Source organism: Syngnathoides biaculeatus, chromosome 1, assembly GCF_019802595.1.
Source record: "Syngnathoides biaculeatus isolate LvHL_M chromosome 1, ASM1980259v1, whole genome shotgun sequence".
In the NCBI taxonomy this organism is placed as follows: domain Eukaryota; kingdom Metazoa; phylum Chordata; class Actinopteri; order Syngnathiformes; family Syngnathidae; genus Syngnathoides; species Syngnathoides biaculeatus.
In genome coordinates this window covers 6,325,739-6,346,303 of record NC_084640.1, presented here as the reverse complement: position 1 = coordinate 6,346,303, position 20,565 = coordinate 6,325,739, and the positions used below count along the sequence as shown (strand labels likewise).

The window sequence follows — 20,565 nt, the reverse complement described above, 5'->3', positions numbered from 1 at the left end:
TTTAGAGGACGGAGCAGTGTTGAGGACGAAGGCAGGCCTGGGAGGCCTACAGAAGTGAGGTAATTCCGTCTGAGAGAAGGGTGACAGTGGATGACTTTGCAAGGACTGGGCTTATCTGTTGGGACAGCACACAAAATTGTTGGTGATGACCTTTGCTACTCGAAGGTCAGCTGCCAGTGGGTGCCAGAGATGCTGATTGTGGAGCACAAAACAGCAGAGGGTTGAGTTGTCCCAGCAGTGTCTCTTCCGCTATGAGAAAGATGGTGATGAGTTTCTGAAGAAGGTGGTCACATGTGATGAAACAAGGGTTTGGTAGTGTGAGCCTGAGTCCAAATGGCAATCCATGGAGTGGAAGAACACAGGCTCCAATGGTCCAGGAAGAAAGTGATGCTTACTGTTTTTTGGGATATCCAATACCCAATCACCCTATCATTCCTTGAGAAAGGAAGCACTGTGAACAGTGCCAACTACTGTGAACTGCTAAGGCAGGTCGAGAAAGACATTAAGAACAAACGCAGGGGTCATTATTCAGAAGGAGTCATCCTGCAACATGACAATGCAAGGCCTCACACATCAGGCCAAACGTTGCAGACCATCAACAAGCTGGGCTCAGAACTGCTCCCTCATCCTCGTTACAGCCCAGACCTTGCTTCCTCAGACTTTCACCTGTTTGGTCCCTTGAAAGCGTTCATGAGCGGTACGAAGTTTGAAAGTGACGATAAAGTCAAAAGTGTTGTGAGCGACTGGCTGAGACATCAGTCCAAAGATTTTTACGCTGAGAGAATATAGAAGGTTGTGCACAGTGTATGACGGTGCTGGGAGACTAAGTTGAAAAAAAAAAGTAAGCTTCGATCCGTATTAGAAGTCCTTATACCGAAAAATTTCCTTTATTGATTGACCCTCATATAAAGGTTTCTTGGGTTCGCTAACTTCTACCATAGGTTTTTTAACTCTGAAACATCTTCACTTAACATCTGAGGTAACGTGTCGAATAATGTTTGTCCATCTTTCTATACTGTCCTGATTTTCTTTTATTATTTAGCCCCTTGGTTTACCTGTGACTTTTGACCTGGAATTTTAACATGTGTGTGGGATTTGGTTTTACTTTGCCCTGAAAATGAATACCTGTCCAATGCAATGTCCAACTATATTCACAAAAATGCAATGTATTATTGGCATGTACCAATGGATATACTGTACAATATAATTACATATATCTCTCCAATGTCCTTAAGACAACAATGAAAATTTTTAACAGCATGTGCCTTACTTTGACAATGGGCGTGATAAATTCCTCCAGGAATGTGTGTTTCAACAAAGAAGGCCAGTTGTGATGAAAGAAGTTAATGAGCAGACCTTTTATATGGGACCCATCTTGATCCTTAAATAGACAAGAAATAGAAAACTACAGTTGAAGCCAGAAATTCACATTCACACGGTGCAAAACCATAAATTTTTTTTGTCCCACTGTCTGAAGTCAAATCAGACTAAACCTCTTGTTTCCAGGTCAAACCTCACCAAAATTATTTAATTTTGTTAATTACTACAATATTGAGAGAGAATTTCTAAGATTTTTTTGTTGTAAGGTTACATACATTTCCTTAATATTGTGTAGCATTTCCTTTGCACTAGATGACTTGGATGAAACATTTTGGGTAACCTTCCACAAGCTTCTGAGAGTACTCTGTTGGAATCCTGGCTCATTCCTCCTGACATAACTGGTGTAACTGAGTCAGGTTTGTCGGTTGCCTTGCAAGCACATGCCTTTTCAGAACTGCCCAATTCAATAGGATTCAGCTCAGGGCTTTGTGTCGGGCACTCCAAGACATTGACTTAATCATGAAGACACTTTTTAACCATTTTGTCAGTATGCTTAGGGTCATTGTCCATTTGAAAGACACACTTGCGCCCACATTTGAGTTTCCTGCCTCATGTCTGGAGATGCTGCCTTAATATCTCCATGAAATGTTCTTTCTTCATGATGCCGCCTATGGGTTGTTTTCACGTGACGTCACCCATTGTGCCTGCCTCGAATGGCGGCCATTTTTTATTCCTGAGCTCGGTACTCATACATACGCAAAGTGCACGACATTATGCTTCTAACTGCATTTACTGAAGATGTGACCGACAGCACATCAAGCCCAGATTCCCTACCAGGCTAACTGGCATAGACACGTCATGGGACTCAGGACTGTGTCACAAAGGCACAATATTGTGCCCTCAATCTTTTACTCTATGTGAAAGAAGAGGAGCAGTGGGATCAGACACTTGTCTGCTCAAGACACTTCGCAAATGGTTAGTTCAGTCTCATTTTTTATAGTTAGGTTGTCGTAGCAAACAAAATTGTTGCAGAGTGTGCTGAGCTCTGTAATGTCCGTGCACCATTCCTCATTGACATAAAAGCATATTCCACCGGCTTTCGTTTTTCCATGTTAGCATACAGGTAAGTGCGCATATAAAAAAAAAAATATATATGGGCACTTACAGTGAAGATAATAAGTATTTGAACACCCTGCTATATTGCTGTATCAAAAAAATCACAATGAATGTTTTTTTTTAATGATTTATTTGTGTGATAAAGCTGCAAATAAGTATTTGAACACATGAGACAACCAATGTTAATATTTGGTACAGTCATCCTCTCTGTAATCCAGTGCAGTCGTCCTGTTCCATGTGCAGTAGAACACCCCCAAAGCATGATGGTACCACCCCTGCGCTTCACAGTAGGGATGGTGTTCTTGGGATGGAACTCATCATTTGTCTTCCTCCAAACACAGTTGGTGGAATTATAACCAAAAACTTCAATTTTAGTCACATCTGACCACAAAACGTTCTCCCATAACTCCTCTGTATCATCCAAATGGTCATTGGGAGACTTAAGACGGGCCTTGACATGTGCTGGTTTAAGCAGGGGAACCTTCTGTGCCATGTATGATTTCAAACCATGACGTCTTAGTGTATTACCGACAGTCACCTTGGGAACGGTGGTCCCAGCTCTTTTCAGGCCATAGACCAAATCCTGTCGTGTAGTCATGGGCTGATTCCTTACCTTTCTAAGGATCATTGAGACCCCACGAGGTGATATCTTCCATGGGGCTCCACTCCAATTGAGATTGACTGTCATGTTTACCTTCTTCCATTTTCTAATGATTGCTCCAACAATGGACCTATCTTCACCAAGTTGCTTGGCAATGTCTCCGTAGCCCTATCCAGCCATTTGGAGTTGTACAATTTTGTCTCTGGTGTCTTTGGACAGCTCTTTGGTCTTGGCAATGTTACAAATTTGAGTCTAACTGATTGTATGGGGTGGACAGGTGACTTTATGCAGCTAACGATGTCACACAGATGCATCTGATTCAGGATAATACATGGAGTGGAGATGGACCTTTAAAGGCGGACTAACACATCTTTGTGGGTTAGAAATGTAGCTAATAGAGAGGTGTTGAAATACTTATTTGTAGCTGTATCACACAAATAAATAAATAAAAAAATCATACATTGTTATTTCTGGATTTTTCTTTTTAGATTATCTCTCTCACAGTGGACATGCACCTATGATGAGAATTTCAGACCCTTCCATGATTTGTAAGTGTGAGAACTTGCAATATATCAGGGTGTTTAGATACTTATTTTCTTCACTGTACCTGTATGCTAACATGTTTGTTTAAAATTTGATGACAATGGCAGAAAGAAAAGAATAAACAAATCCAGTATTTCACCAAATTCTCGAATTTTTCAAGTGACTAACAAAAAGGATCTTAACTGTAATGTTGGCCTTCTGTAAAGAGTATCGATTCAGCTTGTTAGCTTGGCAACATGATCAGCACGATGGAGGTTGAGGCCAGGCAGCATGATAGCAGCGTCGGGCAGTTGTCCACAAAGCTAAGTCTCCGTGAAACACAGAGCCGCAGAATGTTCAAAGTCTTTCGTCGGAAGCATTTGACGATATCCCCGCTTTTGAAGGCAGACTTGTATCCCGGATCGCGACCCTATTCGTGGCGAGGCTTTGAAGAGCGTGCCGACTTGCAACTCTGGAAAAAGCTTCAGCGAATTGGCGAGTTATCGAAAAAAAGTCAGAAGAAGGCTCTCTGTTGGTTAGCAAGTCCTCTCTCGTGTACTTGAGTCCCGAGATGCCCGTGAAACACAACGCAGAGTAACGTAGAAGATTCCGGAGGCTGCCACACTGGTTGGTGTTAAGTAGAGGTTAAATGGCGGTGCATAGTATGTGTATGGGTAATTCAGCAAAAAATGTGACATCAGTGAAAACAAACCCATTCCCTATGCCTGTGCCACTCCAGTTCACGATGCAGCAAAAAAGCCCCACAACATGATGCTGCCACCTCTATGTTTCACAGGTGGTATGGTGTTCTCAGGTCTACAAGTTTCTCCCTTTTTTCTCCACCAGTAACATTGGTCATTATGGCCAAACAGCTCCACTTTAGTTTAATTAGACCACAGGACATTTCCCAGTGGTTAAGATCTTTCTCTTGGTGTTCTTTTGATAACTGTAATGTGTCTTTTTTATGTTCTTTAGGAGTAATGGCTTCATTATCATTGAGACGGCTTTTGAACATGTTGGTGCAGGACTTGTTTCACAGTGGATAATGACACTTGTAAGAACACACATCTTTACAAGGTCTACAGCTTTTGTTCTGGGGTTGATCCGCACATTTCGGACCAAAACACATTCATCTCTAGAACACAAAGCCCATCTCCTTCCTGAACGGTATCATGGCTAGACATTCCCATGATGTTTATGTTGCATATAACTGTTTGAAAAGATGAATGTAGCACATTCAAGCATCTGGAAATTGCACTCAAGGATGAGGCAGACATGTGGAGCTCTATGATTCTTTCTCAGATTTCCTGGCCGATTTTCTTTGATTTTCCCATGACAAGTCAACTGGAAGCAACTGGTCCATGACAGTGGGGGAGAGCCCCTGAAAGAATCCATCTAGCAGCACCCTGTCATTCCTTTGAATTTGAACCGCGAGAATGCAGAACTCAATTGCATAGTACGACACCCTGAATTCGCCTTACTGGAGCGTGATCATTGATGGTCCTGCCTCATGTTCCGGGGTTCCGTACTGGAATTCTTGCTTCATCGTCTTCACAAAAGATGGCCACGACCAGTATGCGTCCACATTGCGGCTCAACAAAAGATGCTCACGACCAGCATGTATCCGCGTTGCGACTACATTCGGCCCTGGCCCAAGCTTCCGCGCGTCTCATCCCCATCCCAGACCCATTTTCCTCAGGCTTTCAAGGAGAAATCAGGGACGTGGTTTGACTGAATGAAAAAATAGCCGGGGGTCTGGGGGCTGCAAGCATGATCAAAGGATGAGCACCAATTTTAATGTGCAAGTATTATACACTTTATTATGAATGAAATATATCTAAAACATCTATAAATAAATGCTATTGTTTTCAAAATGTACACAATATGACCGTTCATTATTTAGGTGCTTACCTTTACCCCAAAAAAAATACAAATTCAACCAAGTAAACTACTAGAAGTGAAACTAAATTGAATTCAGATTTGCATCATGGCATGCAAGTGTGCTTTCATAGCGTGTATATCGTATCCATTCAAAAACGTTTTATTTCTTGTTTTTCTAAATGATTGAAACGAATGATTTGACAACTGCTTCTGAACTCCGTCTGCAACTGGGGTTGGTTGTTTCAGAAGATCTTGCCTCTCAATACCAGTACTTGTGAACGTAAACAAGGGATGAAGAGATGGCCTTGGGTTGACATCCGAATGTACCAGCTATGGAAAAGTTTGCTTTCCTTGCTTCCAGTTGTTTGACATGTTTTTGTCATTTCGTGTGAACTTCCAATGCCTTGAAACATCTTGATCCATAGTCAATAGGACCCTGACGCCACGTGCACAATGCTTTACCAGGTCGATCGATTTTGCGAATGAAGTCGCTAAACAGAGTGGTAACTTCGTTCTTTCCAACTTTATTGACAAGTTCTCGTTCCATCCAATCCCATCGGAACTTATTTTTGACATATCTATCAATTTCTTTCACTCGAGAGGCGTCTTTCCTCTCGAGCACCACCTTTGTGTTCACTTGCAAATGGCCCTATAAACTGCCGTGCATACAACAAGCGTTTTCATTGGTCAGGAGGAACACATTCAACAGATGCCTATCAAATGTTCTACCTCGCTTGCAAAAGTCGGATCGGAAAATGAACGAGTATGGATTCTGGCAAGGTTTACGGTCGAAATATTGCAGAAAAACTGTTTTTTTTTAAATCTATGCTATTTAAAAAGGCGGAATTCCAACTATAAACTGTAAAATCACATGCCTGAGAAATGGATGTTCAATGGGTGCTGGTTTTTTCCTTGAATAGGGCCCATCTGATTCACATGTTTTTCACAAAATTGATGACCTCACTGATTGAATGCCACACTGCTATTTTTTTTTAACAACCCTTTCAACAAATTGCCCAAATGTACAGGCTTGAGCGTGTGTATATCATGAATGCTGGGTCTTGTTGGTAGTATATTGTGTAATTACTTTCTTCCTATTTTAATCCACACTGAATACTGTATGTCGAGCAAAAAATGAAAGTGGTCGGATGAATATGTACAATATGGATTCCCATGTATCAAGGAACGGGATGGGAGTCAGCATCCTATCTGCATGATTTGCAATGCCAAGTTGAGCAACTCTAGCCCCGCACCGGCAAAACTAAAGGAACACTTCAAAAAGCTGGATCTAGATGGGGAAATTAAGAACACAACGCTTGCTGAATTCAAGGTGAAGAGAGCCAGATTCAATGATAAGGTCACTCTACCTGTTCTTGGATTTGTACCCATTAACAAACCGATCCTCAGAGCATCATATGAAGTTGCGTACCTGATCACAAACCAGGGCAAGCCACACACATTGGTGAAACACTTGTAAAACCAGCTGTGTTAAATATGGTCAATCTGATACTCAGAACAGCGGCCGAAGGTATGTTATCCAAAATTCCTCTTTCAAATTACACCATTAGAAACAGAATGGAGGACATGAGAAAAGACATCTTGGCTCAAGTAGTTGCAAATATGATTTCAAGCCTGGAAAAATTCAGCCTTCAACTCGACGAGACCACAGATCTAAGCCATCTCGCTGATTGTCTGTGGTATGTGAAAGACGATATGATAAAAGAAGAGTTTTTATTTTGTAAGCCTCTTACAACAACAACTAAGGCAGCCGGTGGAAAGAAGGTTTCTGCAGATTGTATGGATGGAGCTCCAGTCATGCTGGGAAGAAAGTCTGGTTTTGGTGCCCAAGTAAAGCTGATGCATCAAACATCATTGTTACGCATTGTAATCTACAGACATGCATTTGGCAACAAAAACCTTCCCCCCAAAAAGATATAAGTATTAAAAACAGTCGCGGAATGTGTGAACTATGTGCTAAATAGTGCTCTGACAGACCGAATCTTCATTCTTCTTCTTTACCTTTCGGCTTGTCCCGTTAGGGGTCGCCACAGCGTATCATCTTTTTCCATCTAACCCTGTCTCCTGCATCTTCCTCTCTAACCCAAACTGCCCTCATGTCTTCCCTCACCACATCCATATACCTTCTCTTTGGTCTTCCTCTCACTCTTCTGCCTGGCAGCTCCATCCTCAGCACCCTTCCACCAATATACTCACTCTCTCGCCTCTGAACATGTCCAAACCATTGAAGTCTGCTCTCTCGAATCTTGTCTCCAAAACATCCAACTTTGGCTGTCCCTCTAATGAGCTCATTTCTAATCCTACCCATCCTGCTCCCTCCGAGAGAGAACCTCAACATCTTCATTTCTGCCACCTCCAGTTCTGCTTCCTGTTGTCTCTTCAATGTCACCGTCTCTAATCCGTACATCATGGCTGGCCTCACCACTGTTTTATAAACTTTGCCCTTCATCCTAGCAGACACTCTTCTATCACATAACACACCAAACACCTTCTGCCAGCTGTTCCAACCTGTTTGGATCCGTTTCTTCACTTCCTTACCACATACTCACCATTGCTCCGGATTGTTAACCCCAGGTATTTGAAGTCGTCCACCCTCGCTATCTCTTCTCCTTGGAGCCTAACTCTTCCCCCTCCTCCCCTCTCACTCATGCACATATATTCTCTTTTACTTCAGCTAATCTTCATTCCTCTCCTTTCCAGTGCATGCCTCCATCTTTCTAATTGTTCCTCCACCTGCTCCCTGCTTTCACTGCATATCACGATATCATCTGCGAACATCGTTTTCCAAGGGGATTCCAGTCTAAACTCATCTGTCAGCCTATCCATTTAGCAGTAAACAGGAAGGTGCTCAGAGATGATCCCCTTAAATTCATTTGTCACACCTATTGCAAACCTCACCATTGTTCTGCTGCTGTCATACATGTCCTATACTGATCTAACATTTCTCCGCCACACCAGACTTACGCATGCAGTACCACAGTTCCTCTCTTGGTACTCTGTAATAGGTTTTCTGTAGATCCACAAAAACACAATGTAGCTCCTTCTAACCTTCTCTATACTTTTCCACTTGCATTCTCAAGGCAAATAATGCATCTGTGGTACTCTTTCTAGGCATGAAACCATACTGTTGCTCCCAGATGCTTTCTTCTGACCTGAGTCTAGCCTCCACTAGTCTTTTCCATAACTTCATTGTCGTTTATCAACTTTATTCCTCTATAGGTCCCACAGCTCTGTACATCACCTTTGTTCTTAAAAATGTGAACTTGCACACTTTTCCTACATTCTTCAGGCATCTTCTCACACGCTAGTATTCTGTTGAGTAAGTTGTTCCTCATAGCTGCTATTAGGAGGTTCCAAAGCAATGATATTATTTGGCTTCCCCATGTACTTTAAATACAGTGCTTTTTGTGTATGTTAAACTTTTCACCTAAAAAAATATATATATATATTTAAAGAAATTCTCTCTCATTATTGTGGCATTTAAATAAAATTAAACCATTTTGGTTATCTTGTCTGACCTAAAACAGGAGAGGTTTAGTCTGATATGACATCAGACAGTTAGACAAAAGATGAAATGTGTCTTTTGCAGTGTTTCCGGCTTCAACTGTAAGTGAATGGAACACGATAAAGAGAACCAGCAGAAAGTGCATCCACTTGGTAGGCCACCTGATCTGTCATGATCATGATCTTGCCATAGCGCAGACTCCTCAGGGACTCTGGGTCTTCATAACTCTTCTTGTATTGGAGCCCAACAATTTTGATAATGTTATTGATTTCAGCGTTTTCCATTATCTGTTGGTAAAACAACAGTAGACAATACACAGCAAACACTAAACGGTTATTAAGAAATGTATTTAAATAAATAATGAAAACTGACTCATAATTTAATTAATTGAAAATAACAGCAAGTACAATATTGGTGCTGTTTTTTCTATAAGTTTGTATCTACAATGGAGTTCTGCTATTTGTTGAGGAAAGGGATGAGAATGACTGTGAAATAAGAAAAAACAATAATCCAAATAATTGACACTCCTATAATTACCATGCGGAATGTTTTTTAAATAAGCGGGGACTTGGTAAAAAAAAAAAAAAAAAAACATACAATTATCAGTTTCCAGAAATAATGGGTGATAGGTTAAAATAAAATGAAATCTGTGAAAATGCTGAACCGTGAATATGAAGGGGTCCATTGTATTGACCTCATGAAAAATGGGAAAGGGGAAATTGTTTTTGATTTTATTTCCACCAACATTTAAAAACACTGAGTGTTTTGCAAATCCATTTCAAAGATGCACACTTTTTCCCCACCAATTGAAGGTGAATTAGATTCAATCAAATACATACCTGTTTGTGGGTTGCTTCGCGTACATTTAGGATCTTTCCTCGTAGCGGAAATACACCATAACGATCACGCCCGATGACACCGAGTCCAGACACAGCAAGAGATTTTGCTGAATCACCCTCAGTGAGAATCAGAGTGCATTCGGAGGAGTGTTTGCCACCTTGATTATGAGATTATGAAAAAGACAGCCTTGACAATCTATGCATTTCTGAAATACCACTTACTAAGATTAGTTGTTAAGTGAGCTGGGTTATATTCCTAGCTAGCTAGGTTGTATAAAAAGAGAGAAAAAAAAAAAAGAGTATGGCCAACTCAGCAACAAGTCCCATTTTAGTGACTAATAGTGTGTGATTAAGCGTGCAGCAGCTTATGAGCACCTCACAACCGTTGCGTGTTTAATACATCACACAACATGTTTGTATTGGGATCGGATCGTGGATTCAGTACATTGCGGGTTTTTTTTCCACCCCCTCCCCCCCAAAAAGACAGGTCGTCTCACAGTACAGTACGTACTACGTTACAAACTTTAAGAAGCCCCCCCCCCCAAAAAAAAAGCCAGCTCTGCCTTTTGTACATAAAGTTATCTCATATTTGCTTGTTTGTTTTGCTGTAAATGCTCTTTTGGCATCCTTAATATGCGTACATTAACTGGCATTTGCTGATCACGTTTGGTGTATAAATAAAGAGGATTTGTGGAGATATGGCCAGAACAGCTTGTAGAAGCTGAGAGAGACACATCCCGTGTTCTCCCTGCGAGCAAAAGTGAGGAAGGGGCGCCACACCGCCGAAATGGAAGTGATGTAACCACGGCACACCGGAGGTGACGTCACAACAATGCACAGTGGACATTCGGTGCTACACTAGAAGACATCACGCGGGTGACTTTCTGTATTGAATAAAAATTTTATTTTATTGGCTTTGTTTAACTACAGGGTGGCATGGTAGCGCAGCTGGAAAGCGTTGGCTTCACAGTTCTGAGGTCCCGGGTTCAATCTCGGACCCGCCATTGTGGAGTTTCCATGTTCTCCCCGTGCCTGCATGGGTTTTGTCCAGGCACTCCAGTTTCTTTTCACATCCCAAAAACATCCAACATTGATTGGAGGGTTTAAATTGTCCCTAGGTGTGATCGCTTATGCACGCACCAGAAGCCATTAGCATTTACACATTCAATAAAAACTTCTTCATCACTGCTGTCTATCTTCTCGAGATCCCACTCGCGTGTATGATTGTCTGTGTAAGAAGCCATTGTTTACTGGGGTTGTCTAGGGGTGACGTCACATGGAAGCAGCTTCAACAGAGCCTCGGTTTGAAACAGACATGGGAGGCATTCGGATTACAAAGAAAGTGTGCACTTTGGAACTAATTTATTTCATTTCTGTTGTGTTAAGAATTTTTAAAATATTTTTAAATGAAATTTTAGCTACATTTGCATGATAGACAAATGAATTTTTTTTTTTCATTAGTACTTTAATGTATGTTTTTGGGATGTGGGAGGAAACCGGAGTGCCCGGAGAAAACCCATGCTCACAGGTGGGGCTGGGATTTAAAACCCAGTCCTCAGAACTGTGGGGCCAAAACTCTACAGCTCCACCAGCTTGCCAACCTGGCTTTTCATCTGTACAAAAACTTTCAAACTAAGAAATCATAGAATTGAAAAACACCAAACAACTGGTCAAATACCATGTTTTACTGACTTAAAACAACAATCTAGAACAGGGGTGAACAAGCTTTTGGGCTCTGGGGCCATATTGACTTAAAATTTAACACATGCGCCAAGCCAGGATACAGGTTACACATGAAAAACATTTTGCAATGTTAGTACTTAGATCTACTCTTCATGGGAAGAGTGTTGTTTTGTTGAGCCCCTTTTTTGATAGTACATCAAAGTCTTGTGATAGATTTATTGTGGCAATTTTCAGGCACATCTGAGGTGTTCATCATTAAGCTGGGATCTGGAGGATGTTTTGTTGTGGTTCATCACACTAAGTCTGTTCACACACATATGTAGAGCCAAACATCCAGCATCCTCTGTGCTATTGTCCCTATTTTTGGAAATTTGTCTTCGCTTAATGAAGCATAAAGCTCATCCACTTTGACAGTTGAACTTGTCTTTTAAGACAGTATCACATTAGAGATGAATCAGTTCCATCCCAATCTCCCATGGTGCAGTTTCAAGTTCTCATGTGATTGTGTTTTCAATGGCAGTTTGTCAGATAAGTGTTTTGGTGAGCCCGGAAGCTTGATTTTAAACACTGTGCCGTAGCCATCAGTTTATAAACTGATTGCCTGTGAACATAATCAGCATGCTTTGTAGAAAAGAGAGGGCTGGTGTTATGTTCCTCTAAAACCACAATTGTTTCATAACAAATTAAATACAGCCTTTGACTGGACTTCAGCAAAAAAGTATTTAGTAGTCCATTCCATATTAAATACTCAGCACTCACTGTCAACTTTTCTTTTTTGGGGGTGTATTGATTGATTGAAAGATTCAGAACAGTAGCGCAGCAAAAACAGAACAGCCAAATTTAGGTCAATCTATCACTCTCCCTACTGCACTACCTGGTACAACTACTACATTACAAGACAACCTGGTGGAACCACTGGGCATTACATCCCAACCTGGTGAAATCACTTTGGATTACAGGACAAAATCAAATAAATGTATCATGATGTTGATATGATTTGGCAATTCTGTACCAAAGATTGGTACAGACCCTTGAACTACTTACCTTCAGTCATATAAAATAAATACAAAATTGGCTTGGTATAAAATTTTTGACCAGTCAAAAGTTCACAATGGCATAACAATGATATTTCTAACTTAACATGCACCGATTTCCCACCCCTGCTGTGTATGGTCTGTTGCTATAGCGATATGGACTTGTCTGAATTTTGTATTCCCATCAAACTTAATCAATTTTACCTTGTACAAATGGCAGTTGTTGGGTTTCCAGCACTCCAGTCATCCTTAACTTCCCATATTTTCCTCGTCTCTGGGTGCTGAGAAAAGCAATACACATGCTTCCCAGTGTTTCTACCAATTGAATAGCTATATGCTGTGCACGAGGGGATGTTTAAACTTTTAGCCATGAAATTTCTGCAACCAATTTCTGCTACCAAGTAATACTGTACTGCTTTCTAACGAGGCGTATTTGTTAGTTCTGGAGCGCCCTGTAGTCACAAGAGGGGCTTTTGGACAAACACAAAGCAAACAGTCTCAAGCCCAGTTGGACATACTCTCTTTATATAACGCTCTAGGTGAAATGAGGCTGTATTCAAATTTACTATTAGTTTTAAAACTGCAAGCTCCACCTGAATAAAGAACAATTCCACACAATAAATAATTCTGCATTCAAAACATACCAGCATCATTGGCATCATCTAACTTCGGGATGCCTTTTATCTTGCTGTGCTTCACAGATGAGCACTTTTTATTCAACTGTGTCTGTGCTTTAAACTTCACCCAGTTGAGTATACTCTCAACAATCCCACAATTTGTTGCCTGTGGATGACAAAGACAAAATATCAACATGACACTGTTTTTTGTTTCACCAGAAATCACATAAAAACCTGAAAGCATAACTGCACTTACAGCCTTGATAAACTTGTCCGACAGAAGGCATTTGGAACCAAAACTTTTTGTCTGGAGGGTCATGTTTTCTTTTGTCTGGGAGTCAAAGCTTGGATTCTCAATCAATGCATTCACAAAAACCCAAATGTGGTTCTTAACCTGCAGTATTAATAAGACAAAGATATGTCACTCAGGGTTAGAAACATGAGAAATATAATTTTAAAATGTTGAAATCAAGCATTACCCTACCTGAAAAGGTTTGACAGACACTCCTGCCTTGTTTTTTTTCTTCACCACTTCAATAAGTTTGGACACTACTTGATCCACCACATAGTCAACGTGTCTACCTCCCTAGAACAAAACACTTGAGTTACAAAAACCTTCAATCTGTGAAATAATAAAGGTGGAGGAGGCATAAATGTCGAGGAGGCAGCATGAATTTGTGGGCATTTACAGCTGAAACCGGAGGTTTACATATACTGCGCAAAAACACACATTTCATTTTTTGTTTCACTATCTGAAGTTAAATCAAACTAAACAGCTCCTGTTTCAGTTCAGTACAGATCACAAAAATTATTAAATTTTGTTCAATATCATTCTTCATTCTTACTTACAAAGTACAATGTTCCCTCATTTAACGCAGGGGTTATGTTACCCAAAATATTCGCGTTGAGAAATCTGTGTGGTGGAAGTAGATTTTTTTTGGCAGATTTTCATTCTTTTTTTTTTATTTACAGCATGTTTTTAAATTTACAGCATGTGTTTTTCCCTCTTCTTGAGCCGTCACCTTATCGTGATGAAGGGGTTTGTGTGTCCCGATGATCCTGGACCAAATGTACCTGGGGGTTCATGCTCCCGGTAGGATTACCCGAGGCAAAAAGGTCCTAGATGAGGGACAGGCAAAGTAGGACTCCAAAAGCCCTATGATGAGTGCAAAATTTGAATCTCAGTTTCCCGAGCCCGGACGCGGGTCACCGGGTCCCCCCTCTGGAGTCAGGTCTGGAGGTGAGGCACGAAAGCGAGCGCCTGGTCGCCAGGACTGCACCCATGAGGCTCGGCCGGGCACGGACCGAAAGGGTAACATGGGTCCCCCCCTTCCCATGGGTTCATCACCTGTAAGAGGGGCCATAGGGGTCAGGTGCGATCTAAGCTGGGCGGTGGCCAAAAGCGGGACCTTGGCGATCCGATCCCTGGCTACAAAAAAATAACTCTAGGGACATCGAATGTCACCTCTTTGGCAGGGAAGGAGCCCATGTTGGTGCGTGAGATATAGTCGGACTCGCCTCTATGCACCGCTTGGGTTCTGGCACCATACCTCTTGAGAGGGGTTGGACTCTGTTCCACTCTGGAGTTGCCCACGGTGAGAGCCGCTGAGCAGGTGCGGGGGGCCTGTATATTGAGGTTTACCCCGGTGGATGAGAGGATAGCCACCCTCCCCCTACCTGTAGGTGCTTATGCACCAAAAAGCAGTTCAGAGGACCCACCCTTTTTGGAGTGTTAGAGGGAGTGCTGGAGAGCACCACCTGCAGGGGGACTTCAATGCTGTGGGCAATGAAAGTGAGACCTGGAAGGGCGTGAATGGGAAGAAGCCCCGCCCCCAGGAATCAGAACACAAGTTGTGTTCTATTCCTGGACTACTGTGCTCATCACTGATTGTCCATAACGAACACCATATTCAGCCATAAAGGTGTCCACATGTGCACCTGGCACCAGGACACTCTAGGTCGCAGTTCAATAATGGAATTTGTGGTCTTGTCATTGGACGTGTAACCACATGTCTTGGACACTCGGGTGAAGAGAGGGGGGAGCTGTCAACACCTCACCACCTAGTGGTGAGTTGTCTCCGATGGTGGGGGAAGATGCTGGTCCGACGTGGCAGGCCCAAACGTATTGTGAGCGTCTGCCAGGAACGGCTGGCAGATTCCCCTGTCAGAAAGAATTTCAACTCCCACATCCGAAAGAACTTTGTTCACGTCCCAGGGGTGGCAGGCGACATTTAGTTGGAGTGGACGATGTTCCAGACCTCTATTGCTGAGGTGGCCGACCGGAGCTGTGGCCGTAAGGTGGTCAGTGCCTGTTGTGGCGGCAACCGAACACGTTGGTGGACATCAAAGGTGAGGGATGTTGTCAAGCTGAAGAAGGAGTCCTCTCTACCATTTTTGGCCTGTGGGACTCCCGAAGCAGCTGATAGGTACCAGCTGGCCAAGCGGAATGCAGCTTCGGTGGTCACTGAGGCAAAAACCCAGGCGTGGGAGGAGTTCGATGAGGGCATGGAGAAGGAATTTAAGAAATTCTGATCCGCCATCTGGCGTCTCAGGAGGGGGAAGTGCACCGTCAACACTGTGTATCGTGGGGCTGGTGCACGGCAGACCTCAACTCGGGAAGTTGTGGCAGGTAAAGATATGAAGCATATTTGGCAGATGATCATCAGGAAGAGAAGAGCTGTATCTGGATTTGGTAAACTTAAATACTGAGAATGTTTCTTTACATGTATAGGTGGATCCAAAAACACCCAACATCTTCTGAGCACGTTTTCTCATGTTTGGAAAATTCTCCTCCTTGAGAGATGAATTAAACTCCAGCAGTGATGCAGACAAAGTGCTCTGCTAGTACTGTATCTGACTGTAAGTCTATGAGTTTCAGCTGAACATCAATGGGTGCATTATCCACATTGTATGCAAAGGGAGAGGAAATCAGGAGCATTTCATCCTCAGTGTTTTTAAAATCTTCCAATAGGCTTGAAAACTCACTGTGCAGGTCTCCAAACAGATTAGTACCTGGAGAAGAGTTTGACTTCTTTCAGGGTTTGCAAATGAGTCAGAATTTTGTTCTCGAATTGATTTGAAGTTAATTGCAACTTTTTCAGGAAAGCCTTGACCAGGTTATGTAGTTCATGAAAAAATGTCCCTGCCTTGCAATTTAGTGTTCAGTTCATTCATCAGTGCTGTCACATCAACAGCAAATGCTATATACGCAATCCAGTCTAAGTCTGAGAGCGCAGGGATGTTTTTGCCTTTAATTCCAAAAAACTCTTCAATCTCTGTTTTTAGATCCCAAAATCGTTTCAACACTTTGCCCAGGCTGAGGCATCTGACAGCTGTATGGTACCTGATGTCAACGCGATCATTATCCTGCTCTTCTAAAAAAGTGCAACAAACTGCCTGAGATTCAATGCTCGTGCCCTGATAATGTTACCTGTCTTTGTCACAACATCAACAACATTGGTAAGTTTTAACAGTGACTTGCACAATGCATGTTGATTAATAATACAATGAATATATACCAATTTGTGCTCTGTATCAAGTTCAGTCACCTTATCTTGCATCCATTTCAAAAGTTCCACATTTTCCCTGTCAGTCCCTGTCAGAGAACCATCATTAGTGACTCCTACCAGTCTCTCCTGTTTCAGTTCAACTGTGTCCACACATATGTTTACCTCTTTGAACAAATCATTCCCGGTGGTTGTTCCTTTCATTGATCTCACTGCTGCCTGCTCCTACATAATCTTGAACTCCTGCGTTATCCCTTGATAAGGATAATACAGGAGTAACTGTGCTATGTCGCGGTAATCTCAACTCTCATTCAAAGCCAAGGAGGAAAAAGTCAAAACTTCCCACTCCACTTTTGAGCTGAAGTTGGAGATTCTCCGCGTTGTCCTCCACCCTTCTTGTCACCGTTCGCCTGGACAGCGGGACTTAAATGCATTTTTTTTTTAATCACAAGAGTTTTGGTTCCGCAGCGCAGCCTCTCGGCCACTTGACGCCATAGCTTTCCTCTGGTGTCAGGTGGCTATCAAAACAATGTGAGCTCAAACTACGTAGAAACGAGGATAATGGGCAGATTAAAAAAAAAGCCACCATTTCAATTGTGTGCACGCTCCCGTTTTTTTTGTGCCCATGATGCTCGTATTACGTAGTTTGAGCTCACGTTGTTTTTATATCCACCTGAAGCCATTGACCTATCATTGTTTTGGACTGCCCCGCTAATTCCGGGTGTGCGCCGTCATCGGCACGACTGATGATATTTCTTTTAAAAGGAACTGCACAACTAACCGTTGTAGTCGACATTTTTTGTCTTGGTTTAAGTTAAAACATCACAGGCAGTTTTTTTCTGAACTTTGGTGCAGTAGCAATAAACGTGCCATGCCAACGATCGTAAAATAAAAGCTCCCCGAGGAGGTCACAGAGTTCAGGTTGAGGGCGCACATTACCGTAATAAATATAAATGAGTAACATACGACATCGAATATCATATTGAAATCTATGTGTATACCTTTTTTTTTACCACTCAATGTATCTGTATACTATTATATAATGTGATTGTATTTTTTATTTTTCATCTGTACCAAAATATAATGCGCTCTATTACCTTTTTGAAAATTTTTGGGATAAAATAGCACATTATTTTCGAGAAATTACGGTTTTAGCGCTGCAGAGTACACTAAGCACTTTTTCACGAACTCCCCCTATTTTGTGGGATATCATAAAGCTGGTCTTGGTTGCTGCATCCCGTTCTACATGTAGTTTAGTAAAGTAGCCTTGCTGTTCTCTGAGCTTCACAAGCAAATCTTTCAATATCGGCGCTGTCTTAGTCAAATGACTGTATCTTTCGGCATGCTTCGTCTCATAATGCCAACTCACATTGTACTCCTTAACTCACCACAAATTAAACATATGGGTTTTCCCACGACTTCAATCAATCAATAAATATTTAGTAGTCTATAGTTTCTTAAAAAAACACCACTCCTCTTGAGAGGGGTTGGACTCTGTTCCACTCTGGAGTTGCCCACGGGGAGAGACGCCGAGCAGATGTGGGTATACTTATTGCTCCCCGGCTCGGGGCCTGTACGTTGGGGTTTACCCCAGTGGATGAGAGGGTAGCCTCCCTCCGCCTGCAGGTAGGGGGACGGGTCATGACTGTTGTTTGAGCTGATGCACCAAACAGCAGCGCAAAGAACCCACCCTTTTTGGAGTCCTTAGAGGGAGTGCTGGAGAGCGCCCCCTCTGGCCACTCCATCATTCTGCTGGGGGACTTCAATGCCCATGTAGGCAATCACAGTGAGAAGGGCGTGATTGGGAAGAACGGCTCCCCCGTTCAGAACTCAAGTGGTGTTCTGTTACTGGACTTCTGTGCTCATCACAGATTGTCCATAACAAACACAAAGTTCAAGTATAGGGGTGTTCACATGTCCACTTGGCACCAAGACACCCTAGGTCGCAGTTTGATGATCGACTTTGTGGTTGTGTGATCGGACTTGCGACCGAATGTCTTGGACACTCGGGTGAAGAGAGGGGCGGAGCTCCCAACTGATCACCACCTGGTGGTGAGTTGCCTCCGACGGTGAGGGAAGATACCAGTCCGATGTAGCAGGCCCAAACGTGAGGGTCTGCTGGGAATGGCTGGCAGATTCCCCTGTCAGAAGGAATTTCAACTCACACCTCCAAAAGAATTTTGCTCACGTCTCGGAGGAGGCGGGGTGGATTGAATCTGAGTGGACGATGTTTCGTGGCTCCATTGCTGAGGTGGCCGACTGGAGCTGTGGCTCTGAGATGGTCAGTGCCTGTCGTGGCGGCACCCCACGAGCACGTTGGTGGACCCCATAAGTGAGGGATGCGGTCAAGCTGAAGAAGGACTCCTATCAGGCATTTCTGGCCTGTGGGAGTCCCAAGGCAGCTGGTAGGTCTCGGCTGGCCAAGCGGAATCCAGCTTCGGTGGTCGCTGCGGCCATGGAGAACGACTTAAGGATGACTTCGAGGAAATTCTGGTGCACCATCCGGCGTCTCAGGAGGGGGAAGCAGTACACTGTCAACGCTGTGTATAGTAGGGACTGGGCGCTGCTGACCTCAACTCGGGATGTTGTGAGTCGGTGGGGAGAATACTTGGAAGACCTCCTCAATTCCACCAATACGCCTTCTCACGAAGAAGCTGACTCTGGGTGCTCTGAGGCGGGCTTTTCTATCTCTAGGGTTGAGGTCACCGAGGTGGTTAAAAAGCTCCTTGGTGGCAGAGCCACAGGGGTGGATGAGATTCCCCTGGAGTTCCTAAAGGCTCCTGATGTTATGGGGCTGTCCTGGTTGACACGCCTCTTCAACATCACAACATCAGGGACATTGCCTCTGGATTGGCAGACTAGGGTGGTGGTCCTCAAGAAGGGTGACCGGAGGGTGTGTTCCAACTATAGAGGGAAACTATAGAGGGATCACACTCCTCACCCTGCCTGGTAAGGTCTTCTCACAGAGACTGGAGAGGAGGGTCTGTCAGAAAGTTGAGTTTCGGATTCAGGAGGAGCAATGTGGTTTTCGTCCTGGATGTGGAACAGTGTACCAGCTCTACACTCTTGGCAGCATCCTCGAGGGTGCATGGGAGTTCGCCCAACCAGTCTACATCTGTTTTCTGGACTTGGACCGTGTCCCTCGTTGAGTCCTGTGGGGGGTTCTTCGGGAGTATGGGGTACCGAATCCCCTGATACGAGCTGTTAGGTGCCTGTACGACCGCTGTCAGAGTTTGGTCCGGATTGCCGGCAATATCTCGAACTCGTTTCCGGTGACAGTTGGACTCCACCAAGGCTGTCCTTTGTCACTGATTTTGTTTATAACTTTTATGGACAGAATTTCTAGGATGGAGCCGAGGCGTAGAGGGTGTCCGGTTTGGTGGCCTCAGCATCGCATCTACGCTCTTTGCGGATGATGTGGTTCTGAAGTGATTCGCAGCTGAGTGTGAAGCGGCTGTAATGAGAATCTCCACCTCTAAATCCGAGACGATGGTCCTCAGTCGGAAGAGGTTGACAAGCCCTCTCCAGGTCGATGAGATCCTTCCCCAAGTGGAGGAGTTCAAGTATCTTGTTCACGAGTGAGGGAAGAATGGAGCGGGAGATCGACAGACGGATCGTTACAGCGTCTGCAGTGATGTAGACTTTGTATCGGTCCGTTGTGGTGAAGAGGGAGCTAAGTCGAAAGGCAAAGCTCTCAATTTACCAGTCGATCTACGTTCCTACCCTCACCTATGAGCATGAGTGGTGGGTCGTGACTGAAAGAACAAGATCCCGGATACAAGCGGCCAAAATGACTTTCCTCCGCAGGATGTCCAGGATCTCCCTTAGAGATAGGGTGAGAAGCTCGGTCATACGGGACAGGGTCAGTGTCGAGCCACTACTCCTCCGCATTGAGTGGAGCCAAATGAGGTGGCTGGGGCATC

The 20,565-nt window shown here is 43.4% G+C and overlaps 1 protein-coding gene across 5 annotated transcripts in view; it reads right to left on the bottom strand.

Annotated features, from left to right (window-relative positions):
• top2b (DNA topoisomerase II beta) overlaps positions 1 to 20,565 on the bottom strand; it is a 184,166-nt gene that overhangs the window by 126,608 nt on the left and 36,993 nt on the right. For all 5 annotated transcript variants that reach the window (XM_061844304.1, XM_061844221.1, XM_061844135.1 and 2 more), the window contains exons 10-15: positions 13,621 to 13,722; positions 13,393 to 13,530; positions 13,164 to 13,302; positions 9,803 to 9,960; positions 9,125 to 9,250; positions 1,271 to 1,381 (exon numbers count right to left, since the gene is read on the bottom strand). In XM_061844304.1, the coding sequence (XP_061700288.1) occupies positions 1,271 to 1,381; positions 9,125 to 9,250; positions 9,803 to 9,960; positions 13,164 to 13,302; positions 13,393 to 13,530; positions 13,621 to 13,722 (774 nt within the window). The remainder of the gene's footprint in view (positions 1 to 1,270; positions 1,382 to 9,124; positions 9,251 to 9,802; positions 9,961 to 13,163; positions 13,303 to 13,392; positions 13,531 to 13,620; positions 13,723 to 20,565) is intronic.